The sequence below is a fragment of the Mesoplodon densirostris genome, chromosome 6, assembly GCF_025265405.1.
Source record: "Mesoplodon densirostris isolate mMesDen1 chromosome 6, mMesDen1 primary haplotype, whole genome shotgun sequence".
NCBI lineage: Eukaryota > Metazoa > Chordata > Mammalia > Artiodactyla > Ziphiidae > Mesoplodon > Mesoplodon densirostris.
The window spans coordinates 63,271,491-63,284,845 of NC_082666.1; the positions used below are offsets into that span (position 1 = coordinate 63,271,491).

General features: G+C 35.2%; 1 protein-coding gene across 6 annotated transcripts in view; it reads left to right on the forward strand.

Annotated features, from left to right (window-relative positions):
- Positions 1 to 13,355, forward strand: part of NFIB (nuclear factor I B) — a 233,444-nt gene that overhangs the window by 136,047 nt on the left and 84,042 nt on the right. For all 6 annotated transcript variants that reach the window (XM_060100738.1, XM_060100736.1, XM_060100737.1 and 3 more), the window contains exon 3: positions 120 to 173. In XM_060100738.1, coding sequence (XP_059956721.1) covers positions 120 to 173 — 54 coding nt within the window. The remainder of the gene's footprint in view (positions 1 to 119; positions 174 to 13,355) is intronic.

Sequence of the window (13,355 nt, forward strand, 5' to 3'; positions counted from 1 at the left end):
TATTCAAACACTCGACTTCATTGTTCTACGTTAAAAAAAATTTTTTAAGTCCTTCTGAGGATTGTGAAATTCTTTCAAAACAAATTAAAAAGAAAACATTTTCTGTGATTTCTTTACAGATTCTGGACAATCAGGAAGTCCAAGCCACAATGATCCTGCCAAGAATCCTCCAGGTAAATATGTGTTCCAGGACGTTTGCAATCTGACATTGTTGGAGAACAAAGGTACCACTGTATAGATAAACACCCCGTAATTGGTCAGCTGCCTATTTTGTTCTGGCAGGCAGGTATGATCAGGACAAGATGTGATTCTTTTTAGGCCCTTCACAGTGGCACATACTTCCACATTGGCGTCATCAGTATGTACCTAATCACTAATGTTTTACTTTTTGTTGGTGTTTCTTTGAAAATGAATATGCATGTATTTTATAGTTGTATATCTTTCAGGTGCTAAAAGTCACTGTTGTTTGAAAAGCCAAAAAACCTTCTAATCTTTCTTTTAAAATGCACAAGAAAAAGTATAATTTTTCATGCTCTTATTATAGTTTATCAAATCTCATTACTTTAAAAAGTAGGTTGTGGTGGTAGTGGTTATGTCTTCATGCAGGATTTTTGCAAATGAGTTTTTATTCCATAATGTTTTTAATGGGATTCCCAGAATCAGGAAATAATGAAAGTAAGACTTTTCCTGTAGTGTAATGTATGTCGAATACTCTCTTTATTTTCAGAAGTTGTTCCAGATCTGAAAATGGCTTTTATAAGAAACCATACTGTCTTCATGGTTTTGTTTTTCCTAAAGCTGAAGATATAGAATTTTGACGTTGACTTAGGAGTAGTATCTTTTCTCATGAGATAAAAACTAGTGCAAAGAAGAATTTCTAATATTTTAATCTCATAAAAATTTTAATTATATCTGTGACTTTAGTAAAAGAATGCCATAAGAATAACCTAACAAAAACAAAACAACAGGTAAAAAAATTCAAACTAACCACATATAACCTCCACCTCCAAAATGATCTCATTTGGCTTTTCATTGAAAACAGACCCCCAAATTTATAAAAGTTAATGATAAAAGTTTCCACAGGTAGACTTAGTTTTAGGTCCTTAATTGCTTGATCTTCCTGTCATAATACTTTGCTAATGTGAGGCTGAAGAACCCTCAAAACTACAAGAAAATATGACAGAGCATTCTTGCTTTAAAATGATATTAGAAAGATATAACAAGTAAATATGTAAGTAAAAATGCAAAGTCAAAACAGAATATATTTTTTTCTTTCTGAGTCTTGCCTATATTTTGTTCTCAATTTTTATCTTCGAAAAAATTTTTCCAACTGCATATTAACTTATTCTGTATTGTACAAAATCAGATGGTATGACAAAAGTAGTATATCCTTCAAAGATAAAAACAATTCTAATTAAGTATAGATATAAAATGTTTACTAAGTTGATTTTTCTTTACTTTCATAAAAATCATTTAATATGACTACAAATTGGTAGCAAAACATTGAAAAAACTGAAAAATTTTAAATGTAACTTCCAGTTAAATTGATTATTTTATTTTTTGTGTGGATGGGGCCAAGAAAGTGAGCTATTTAGAATATAATAAAATTTGTCAGAAATTTTCTGAAGTTGAGAAAATTTATTAGCTTGTAATGTCTTTAACTTTACTAAAATTTCTTCTTTTTAATTATTAACGTTTTCTCTGCGTAGCATGATAACCAAAAGTGAATTGTATCCAAACATTTTTTAAAAGCTTCTTCACTCATTTTACAAAGAACTGGCAGGGAGGGGGACCTTTACTAGAAAAAGAGTTGATAAGCATTGTTAAGTCAGACTAAACAAAGGATATGCTCTTTGCATTTGAATGACAGCTTGGTTTGAAATTAATAAAGCTGTTATTGTTTGAAATGCATTTCTGAACATGTACAGAAAGAATCACACTCACTTAAAATGTTCTCTACTTGAGCTGAATGAATAATCTCTGAATAGTTATATAATGACAGAATGTGATTTTTCAATATTTGTTGAGAAGCTTGGTTACATTTTCTTTACTACATTCAGTGTAGCACCTATTAATTTATCTGTTTACATATAATATGGCTAGCAGAAACAATCAAGATAAAGCATCTCTATTTTTTTCCCTTTTAAATTTTCCTTGGAAATCAAACCTTTTGTGAACTATGTCTGAAAACTGGAACGTTGTAGGTAAATGTATATTATGATTAGTTGAATATTATGTATATGTAAATTGTACATTGGTTACCAGTTTTTCAGAGATAGAATATAATAAAACATAAAATATCAAAATTAAGTCAATAAAATTAGAATTTTTCTTTGATGATTCAGAAGCATTCCATCGTTTTAACATGCTTTGTGTATCATTATATTATAGACTTAACCTTAGATATTATGAAGGAATTCTGTTTGATGGAAGTAAGAGTTTGTTCTGTAATACCTTGACATAAATCAAACCACTAGAAATATTGAATAGTATCTAACTGGAAATGTGAAAAATCATAACTTATTAAGGTTTTTGTTTTGCAGTCAATTGGGGTAAATTATACTTATTATTAAAAGCTCTTTTCATAAGTATAAGCATGTTTGATATTTTTAGAGCATAATTTATCTCTTGGAGCCTCTTTTCATCTCTGTTTTCTGGCTTTGGCTGAAATGTGAAATCTCTGAAGTTTAAATTTATTGTATCGAGAAGGCAGATACATTTACGGGCAAATTCAATCTACTACCATGAGCAATGAAACAGTCGAATCACTTTGCTGTTTTGTATTGTTATAACAAAGAGAAAGTAAACTTCTGAAAAAGATTGCCTTGAGTTCCAGCTCTTTCTTGTCACTGGTAGTTTCCCACTGGGAGATGTGCAACCCTTGGACATTGCCACCATCTCCTTCTGTGTTTATTTCATAACAGCTTGGGAAGAGATGGCAAAAATTCAAGCCCTTTTGGAGGTAAAGGCCCTTTGAAATCTGTTTACCACTGTTGACATGAAGGTGGGATCACATCCAGTCATTCTATAAGTACAGATGCATGGGTCTCCCACAAACTGGGCATCCCTCTGGCTTGGGTTTTCTCCAGCATCAGACATGACTATCTGATTCAGAAGAACTTCTGAAGGGTGACCTTTAGGCTCTTCAGACTGTAGTATGGAGTCTACAGATAGGCCTTTAGTTTTTAATTTGTGTTTCCTGATTGGGATTTGTACTTAGTTTAGCAAGCTAATCACATGCATTTGAACAAAAGAGACACATTTTTGGGGAGGAAGAATATTTGCTATTTATTTTTAAAAGCGCTTAAGTAGGTTTTTTTTTTACTATTTTAAAAGCACTTAAATAGTCTTTTCAGTATTTCCTTATACTATTTCGTGATGTAATTTTTTGTATTTATGCTTTGTTACATAGTGGGGATGGGCACCATACTCTTTTCTGGGCTAAGGTGCCCAAAAAGTCTGACTTTGTCCAAGGACATGACATTGTTATTTTGGTCAAGAAGCACTAGGCTACTTCATTTTTTGTACGATGCACATTTCTCTTATTTATGTTGGGGTCAAAAGTTATATGTTTATATCTAGATACTTCTTTCTGAACAGTAAATTAATCCCTTCTAAGCAGTAGAGCTGTAAGAGTCCTCTTTCAACTATAGCATACAACTGTTGTGGACCAAAGGAGAGCAAACCATTAATTTAAGAACTTAGACACAGACCTAATTTTATTTACAATGATTAAAACCTCTACTTTCGCTTTTAGAAGATGTGTGTGATTGGATTATAATCTTTTGAAATGAACTTTGACTTGCTATATTATTTTGTGTCTCTACATTCCTTCTGCTATAAACTTTTAGACTTCCCAGTCTTAATCAGTTGCCTAATGCTGGAGTGGTTGATATCCAAGGAAAACAAGGCAATCTAGAAGTTGGATTTTGCCTCTAAGTCAGCTAGAAGTGGATGCCTCATCTTGGAGTTCAGGAAGACTGTAGGGTTGTGGGGAGCTCTCTCTTGGCTGGAAATATAACAAAGAAACATTGAATCTTAGGACACTTTTTGCAAATTCTGTGATGAAAACTTCTGAAGCATTCCAAGTATCATTAACTAGAGCTTTCTGACCTAGAATGACATGGACTTATCCTACTTTTCTTTTTTGCAAAATTTGTAGGATGCTTGTGCTGTTTTGTGGGGCAGCTTTTGTGTGTAGTTGGGCAAAATCTCCGGGAACCATTAAGATCATATATTGGGTAAATGTCAAATAAGCCACCTTATATCCTACCTGGAACAAAAATGGAATTACATAAATAATTAAATAAGTTAAATAAGGTGTATCAACTATAGCAATATGCTCATCTTGCATTTAAGATATTATTTTAATTTATATTTATATATATTCCATATATAAGAGAGATCATACAATATTTGCCTTTCTCTAACTTATTTCACTTTAGTATAATGCCCTCAAGGTCCATCCATGTTGTCACAAATGGCAAGATTTTGTTCTTTTTTTTTTTTTTTTTTTTGCGGTATGCGGGCCTCTCACTGCTGTGGCCTCTCCTGTTGCGGAGCACAGGCTCCGGACGCGCAGGCTCAGCGGCCATGGCTCGTGGGCCCAGCCGCTCCGCGGCATGTGGGATCTTCCCAGACCGGGGCACGAACCTGTGTCACCTGCATTGGCAGGCGGACTCTCAACCACTGCGCCACCAGGGAAGCCCAAGATTTTGTTCTTTTTTGTGGCTGAATAATATTCCATTGTATGTATGTACCACATACATACCACAATTTCTTTATCCATTTACCCATCAATGAACACTTAGGTTGTTTCCATGTCTTGGCTATTGTAAATAATGCTGTAAAGAACATGGGGGTGCATATATCTTTTCGAATTTGTGTTTTCATTTTCTTTGGATAAATACTCAGACATGGAATCTGTGGATCATAAGCTAGTTCTATTTTTAATTTTTTGAGTAACATCCATTCTCTTTTCCATAGTGGCTGTAGCAATTTATATTCCCACCAACAGAGCACAAGGGTTTCCTTTTCTCCGTATCCTCTCCAACATTTGTTATTTCTAGTCTTTTTGATAATAGCCATTCTAACAAGTGTGAAGTGATAGCTCACTGTGGTTTCAATTTGCATTTCCCTGGTGAGTAATGATGTAGAGCATATTTTTATATACCTGCATTGGCCATCTGTATGTCTTCTTTGGAAAACATCTATTCAGATCTGCCCATTTTTAAACTCAGATTGTTTGACTTTTTGCTATTGAGTTGTATGAGTTCTTTATGTATTTTTGATATTAGCTCCTTATCTGATATATGATTTACAAATATTTTCTCCCATTCAGTAAGTTGCCTTTTCATTCTGTTGATAGTTTCCTTTGTTATGCAGAGCTTTTTAGTTTGATGTAGTCCCACTTGTTTATTTTTCTTTTGTTGTTGTTGCTTTTGGTGTCAGATTTTAAAAAATCATTACCAAGGTCTATGTCAAGGAGCTTACTGGGTTTCTTCTAGAAGGTTTATGGTTTCAGATTTTACATTCAAGTCTTTAATCCATTTGGAGTTAATTTTTGAGTACAATAAGATAGTGGTCCAGTTTCAGTTTTTTGCATCTGGCTGCTCTCCAATTTTTCCAACACCATTTATTGAAGAGACTGTCCTTTTCCCACTGTATATTCTTGGCTCCTTTGTTAAAAACTAATTGACCATATATGTGTGGGTTTATTTCTGGGCTCTCTATTCTGTTCCATTGATCTGTATGTCTGTGTTATGCTAATACCACACTCTTTTAATTACTATAGCTTTGTAATATAGTTTGAAATCAGGAAGAGATGCCTCCTGCTTTGTTCTTCTTTCTCAAGACTGCTTTGGCTATTAGGGATCTCTTTTTGTTCCATATAAATTTTATAACTTCTATTTCTGTGGAAAATGCCATTGGAGTTTTGATAAGGATTGCATTGAATCTGTATATTGCTTTGGGTGGTATGGACATTTTAACAATATTAATTAGCATAATCCATGAACATAGAATATCTTGCCATTAATTTGTGTCTTCTTCAATTTCTTTCATTAATGTCTTGTAGTTTTCAATATACAGTTCTTTCAACTCCTTAGTTAAATTTATTCCTAGGTATTTTATTCTTTTTGATGTAATTATAAATGTGATTGTTTTCTTATTTCTTAATTTATTTATCTTTTAGGTCATTATTAATGTATGGAAATGCAACAGAGTTTTGAGTATTGATTTTATGTCCTGTAACTTATTAGTTCTAACAGTTTTCTGATGGAGTTTTAGGGTTTTCTATATAAAATATCATGTTATCCACAAATAGTGCCAGTTTTGCTTCTTCCTTTACAGTTTGGATGCCTTTTATTTCTTTTTTTTTCTTCTTTTCCTAATTGCTCTGGCTAGGACTTCCAATACTATGCTGAATGAAACTGGAGAGAGTGGGAATCCTTGTCTAGTTCATGATCTTGGAGGAAAAGATTTCAGCTTTTCCATTGAGTGTGATGTTAGCTGTGGGATTGCATATATGGTCTTTATTATGTTGAGGTACATTTTCTCTGTACCCACTTTGCTGAGAGTTTTCATCATGAATGGATGTTGAATTTTGTCAATTTTTTTTTGCATCTATTGAGATGATCAAATAATTTTTATGCTTCATTCTTTAATGTGGTATATCATTTGTGGTTATTGAACCATCCTTGCACCACTGGAATAAATCCTACTTGATCATGATATATGATCCTCTTGATGTATTGTTGAATTTGCTTTGCTGATATTTTGTTGAGGATTTTTGCATCTATGTACATGAGGGATATTGGCCCATAATTTTTGTTGTTATTGCTGTTCCTGTGACATCCTTATCTGATTTTGGTACCAAGGTAATGCTAACCTCATAACATGACTTTGGACATGCTTTTGATATTTTTAGAAGAGCTTGAGAAGGATTGTATTGATTCTTCTTTGAATGTTTGGTAGCTTAACTGCATTCAGGTAGGAATGCTGATCATGATAGATTTGATTTTCTACAGATTCTATTCTGGTGTCTTGTTTGGGTACTACCAAAGAAAGTCATTCATCATTTGGGGTTGCACTTGAAATCTACACCTGTGAAGTTTCCTGCTGTTCATGTAGATCTGCACATGGGGGATGCTGGGCTGTACCTTGGGTGATCCATCACCTTGCACCTAAAAACTGGGCTGATTGTCCCAATGTTGTGTGGATTTGCAAGAAGAGCTGACAGTCTTTCCTGTCCCTATTTTCCAATCTAGGTTCTTGTAGGCATCTCCTGACAAAGGTACTTAATGATAGCTCTGTTAGAAATTTCTTTTTTTTTAATTAATTAATTAATTAATTAATTTTTGGCTGCATTGGGTCTTCATTGCTGCACGTGGGCTTCTCATTGCGGTGGCTTCTCTTGTTGCAGAGCACGGGCTTTAGGCGTGTGGACTTCAGTAGTTGTGGCTCGCGGGCTGTAGAGTGCAGGCTCAGTAGTTGTGGCACACGGACTTCGTTGCTCCGTGGCATGTAGGATCCTCCTGTACCAGGGCTTGAACCCGTGTCTCCTGCATTGGCAGGCAGATTCTTAACCACTGCGTCACCAGGGAAGCTCTGTTAGAAATTTCTAAACAATGAAATATATGTCCAAAAAAATTTCACTGGTGAAGCGGTCTGGTCCTGGACTTTTGTTTCTTTGGGAGGTTTTGGATTACTGATTAAATATCCTTACTAGTAATTGGTCTGTTCAGAATTTCTATTTCACCACAATTCACTCTTGGTAGGTTGTATGTTTCTAGGAATTTGTCCATTTCTTCTAGGTTGTTCAATTTGCTAGAGTATAATTGTTCATTGTAATTTCTTGTGATACTTTGTGTGGTATCAGGTGTAATGTCTCCTCTTCCATTTCTGATTTTATTTATTTAAGGCATCTGTCTTTTTTTCTTGGTGAGTCTAGATAAAAGTTTATCAATTTTGTTTATCTTTTCAGAGAACCAGCTCTTAATTTTATTGATCTTTTCTATTATCATTTTGGTCTCTATTTCATTTATTTCTGCCCTAATCTTTGTTTTTTCTTCCTTCTACTAACTTTGGGCTTTGGTTGTTGTTTTTTCTAGTTCCTTGAGTATATATTTAGGTTATTTATTTTAGATTTTTCTTATTTCTTGAGGTAGACTTTTGTCACAATAACTTTCCTCTTAGAACTGCTTTTGCTGCATCCCATAAGGTTTGGTGTGTTCCATTTCCATTTTCATTTGTATCAAGATATTTTTTTATTTCTCTTTTGATTTCTCCTTTGACCCATAATAGTATCTATTAACTTTAATAATATGCTGGTCTTGCATTTAAGAAAATTTTTAAATCAAACAAATTTTGAGGTTGATTTCTCACTACTCTACTTTATAGATACTGAGACTGAAGCTACCAAAGGGTTGTCATGAAACTAATGAAAACCAACCAAATAATTATCAAGAAAACTAGCATCTGCAGTTGTAGTTATCATCTGCAGGGATCACTAGGGCCTACGTTTGTTTGACTTTTCACTTTGTTTTTGTCAAAATTTAGCATTTGGGACAAACAGTACTCTCTAATAGTTACAGAAATAATACAACATTTTCCTTTGCTATTTGCGTATGAAGGCAGATATATTTGCATAGGCCCTGCATAACCTCATAGAGCACGTTTTATCTTAGAATATAGTGTTCAAGGTCAAAGAAAGGGGAAAATTCACTCTGACTCTTTTTTTTATAACAGTCCATTCACTCCTCAGTTAATAAGTTCATGCCCACTCATTCTCATATCCTTATTTATCATATCCACCAGAACCAACTTTTTTTATGGGGGGTAATGCACTATTTCATGATACTTGATTCTAAACTTCGGCTCTTTAAGATATGCAACAGACTATAAACAGGCTTTCTATTCATAAAAGTATAAATAGAAAGACAGTAAAAGACAGGTTAACTGTGGTAAGACCTGACATCATATTGTGTTGGCCCAAAAGTTCATTTGGGTTTTTCATAAGATGTTATGGAAAAAGCCAAACAAACTTTTGGGCCAACACAATAGGTAAAGCTTTTAAGTAATTTGAGAATGAAGTCCATGTGAGTCAGTACAAAAATCAAAGGATTTTTTTTTCCTAATAGATTTTGTTTCAGAGACATTTTTCTTCTTTATCCTCTAACTTTTTTGAAGACATCACATTAGTAAAGCTCTTAAATGTTCAAATTTAGGATGGAACTCAGAGTAAAGGAGGAGAGGATAGGTAATGAGTTTTGTTAGCAGATTAATCTTAAAAGGTCCAGAAGGCAATAGTCCTCAGCTACTTATTTTTGCAGGTTGCATTATGGGTGCTCATGTATAACTCACTCCTCAAAAGTTGATCTACATCGCAGTTGGCACCATGCCCAGCCTCTAGAATGGGTCCAGTCTGATCACTTGTAATATTAGTTTTGGGGGAAAAAGAAAGACAATTTAGGAATATTTTATAAGGACATGAAAGAAGCAGATTTATCTATATCGCCCCAATTATCCACCCTGTTAGGCCATGAATACTACTAATTGAGTGCCAACTGGTTGCTGAGCTCAGAATTAAATACTACATTCCAGGAGACAGGGCGTGGATTGATTCAGCTCTATATGAGTAGAGACAGCCATTTGTCCTCCACCATTCCACGCCAAGAACAATAAACAGCCCTGAAAGAGCTGTCTGTAGGTAGATTTTTCAGCCACAGATGTTTAATGGGCATCTATTTTGTGCATGGCATTAGACTAAATGCTGTGGAAGATTGAAAAGTGAATTACACATAAACCTTGCTCTCCCCAAAGTTTCAGCCCATAAGTACATACAATATTCTATACATATTGTGAAAACCAAATATTACTTAGTGCTACCACTCCAGTGTCATGGGAGTTCAAAGTTGTGAAATACTGCTTCCAGCCATTGTAAGGAGTGTGGTGAAGTGCAACGAATATGAACGTTAGAATTAAAAATTTCCCCCGAATCAAGGTTCTAAGTTTTACAATGATCATGAGGACCATGAGGAGCGTGGCCAAATCAGCCCCCTTCTCTGGAACTCAGCACAGTCAATTATACCCATGCCAGTTTTAAATGTTAGATGGGAGAGCATACCTGGCAAGTAGCAGGTGCTTGGGAAAAGGTAAAAGGGAGGGCTCTTTCATCCTCCTTTCTCTTCCAGCTGGGTTGATCAAGAAGACTTTCTGCAGGAAGTATCATTTGTTGTGAATCCCAAGAGAAATGTGTTGAATTTTTACACTGCACTCCCCTAAAGACTTTAGATGACATAAACAGAGTTACAGATCATAAGATGCATAAGAATAGGATGTTAGAGGTTATATAAAAGAGACAAAAGAAACAGATATTTTCAAGTCTCACGGTGGAATAGAATTTTAGTTTTAAGGTAGTCCTTTTTTTCCTAAGTAAGCCATTTGGCCTGCCAGGAAATGCAGAATGAAATTTTGTTACATAGTTTTTAATAATGACAAGAGGAAGAGTACAAATGTATCTTTTGAGATTGCTTTTCCCCTGGCAACACTTTATATCTTAGTCTCTTGTATTCACATTGTATAAATGTTCTTCCTACTTGCCTTTCCATAGCGCTCCTTCTTTCTGAAGGTACCAACTTGTCTCTCTCCATTGAAAATGTTCTCTGTCCCTTACTTTTCCTGGTCCTCTCAGTATATCTCCCTTATTCTATTAACTTCGTCCTGCCAACTTCTTACTTTAAAAATAATGCATATTTTGTCCCTCATTCAAACAACCCCCTTCAACCAAGTGACCCATCTTGCTTTTCTTTTTCATGACATGATATAAAAGACTAAAATTTCTACTTAATTTCTCCTGCAGTTGGACTTCTGTCCCCACTTGAAATGATTCTCATTAAATTCACTTTTTATGACCTGAGTCCAGTGTTTCCTTTCCATTCTATTCCTGCTTCCATATTCTTGAACATTTATTTGGTTCACTTGACCATGCTATACTGAAAACTTTTCCCTTGCTTTAATTTTTTTAAAAATTTGATTGTGGCAAGAACGCTTAACATGAGCTCTGCCTTCTTAAGAAAATTTTAAGTGATTCTAGTTACAATGTTGTACAACAGATCTCTAGAGCTTATTCATCTTGATCAAATGGAAACTTTTTGCCTGTTGATTAGCAATTCCCCATTTCCTCTTTGCCCCAGTCCCTAGCAATCACCCTTCTACTCTGATTCTATGATACTGACTATTTTAGATACCTCATATAGGTGGAATCATGCATTTGTTTTTCTGTGACTGGTTTATTTCACTTAGCTTCATGTCTTCAAGATTCATTCATGTTGTTGCATATAGCAAAATTTCCTTTAAAAAAAGGCTAAACAGTATTTTGTTGTATGAATATACCATATTTTCTTTGTCTCTTCATCTGTGGATGGACATTCAGGTTGTTTCCACATCTTCACTATTATGAATAACGCTGCAGTGAACATGGGAGTGCACATATCTCTTTGAGATCCAGGTTTCAATTCTTTTCGATACATACCTAGATGTGGGATTTCTGGATCATATGGTAATTCTATTTTTAATTTTTTGAGGAACACCCATGTTATGTTTCATAGTGGCTGCACCATTTTGCATTTACCAACAGTGTTGCAAGGGTTCCAGTTTCTCCACATTCTCCACAGCACTTACTGTCTTTTTTTGTTTTTTGATAATGCCATCCTGACAGGTATGAAGTGACATCTTATTTTAACTTTAATTTGCATTTCCTGATTATTAGTGATGTTGAGCCTTTTTTCATATACCTGTTGGCCATTTGTATATCTTCTTTGAGGAAAAGGCTATTCAAGTCCTTAGCCCATCTTAAACCAGGTTATTAGTCATCTTTGTTTTGTTTTGCTATTGTTGTAGGAGTTCCTTATATATTTTGGAGATTAGCCCTTTATCAGACCTATGGTTTGCAACTGTTTTCTCGTGTTCTATAGGTTGCCTTTTCACTGTTGATTGTTTCCTTTGTTGTGCAGAAACCTTTTAGTTTGATGTAGTCCCATTTGTTTATTTTTGCTTTTGTTGCCTGTGCTCTTGAAAACAGGGCCTTTTCCTGGTAATCCAGGAACCATAATGTTTTCTTTCAGTTACTTATTAACCAGATTTCTGCCTTTAGTTTTCTGTGTGTTTTCAGTTCCCCCCTGTGACTTTTAAGTTCATTCACCTCTTATTATTCCTAGATGCATACCTTTGGAACAGATCTCTCTCCTAATGTTTCACGTGCCCAACTTTTTGGACACGTTTCCATATAGGTCGCATGGGTAACAACTCTAAAATTCAATTCCTTTTCTTTTCTACCAGACTTTATCTCTACAGGGCCACCGGAATCTCCCCAGACACCCTCGGCTAGAGTAGTTCATAAGTTCTCTCTCAGGATCCTCCACATATTCATTCATCTTTTCGTTTGGAAGCTCTTTAAAATCCACCCCACTTCTCAGTTCCCGTGACCCTTATTTGGGCCCTACACATGATTTCTTGCTTCCAGTAGTGCAAAAACCTTATCTCTATTCTCTCCTTGCTCTTTCTTTTTCTAAGACTCTGTAGGAATACACTTCATAAAACACGGATCTGACTTTCTTGAAAACTGATGGTTCACTCCTTATATACCCATATTCTGTGTCATGGCCCTAAATGCTGTTCAGTAACAGATACCAAGTAGACTAGGTTCCTTCCTTTCCCTTTCATCCACGTGCTCTGCTCTTTCCTCCGCCAGAACTGCGGTAGCCACCCTACAAACTCTTGTTCATCCCTTATGTCCAGACTCTTCCATCTGTCTTACTGGATCCTCTCAGGCAGAGTTGGGCCTCTCTACCTGTATTATGATTGTTGCTTTATGTTATATTTTATACCCCTCCGCCCCCAAGACAGAAAGTTTTTAAATGAGTAATTTACTACTGTAATCCAGTATCTTTATTTGTTTGACACAAGCTTGGAAACATTAATCAAAAAAAAAAAATCAGGTTGTCGGTGCTTATCGATGGCTAGTCCAACTTCTCTACTTTACTTATGAAAACAGCACAGAGAGGTTAAGTGATTTGCCCAAGGTCCCAATTAGTTATTGGCAAATGTGGGTTAAAACTCATTTTTTTCATGGGTCAAAACCTGAAGTCAGTGGTAATCCCACTGCATTATTGGCACCTTTCTCCTTGACTCTCCTTCCCTGCCCCCGATAGATAACACAGTTTATTGTGGTGCATCGCCTTCTGAAAAATGAGAAAAGTTTGGTCTTGTCTCTGCTTGGCCTAAGTGTTGGTGAGCATGCCACAAAGAGAAAGAAAGGAGAAATCTTTTTTGTTGAGATGACTTAGCAGGACAGA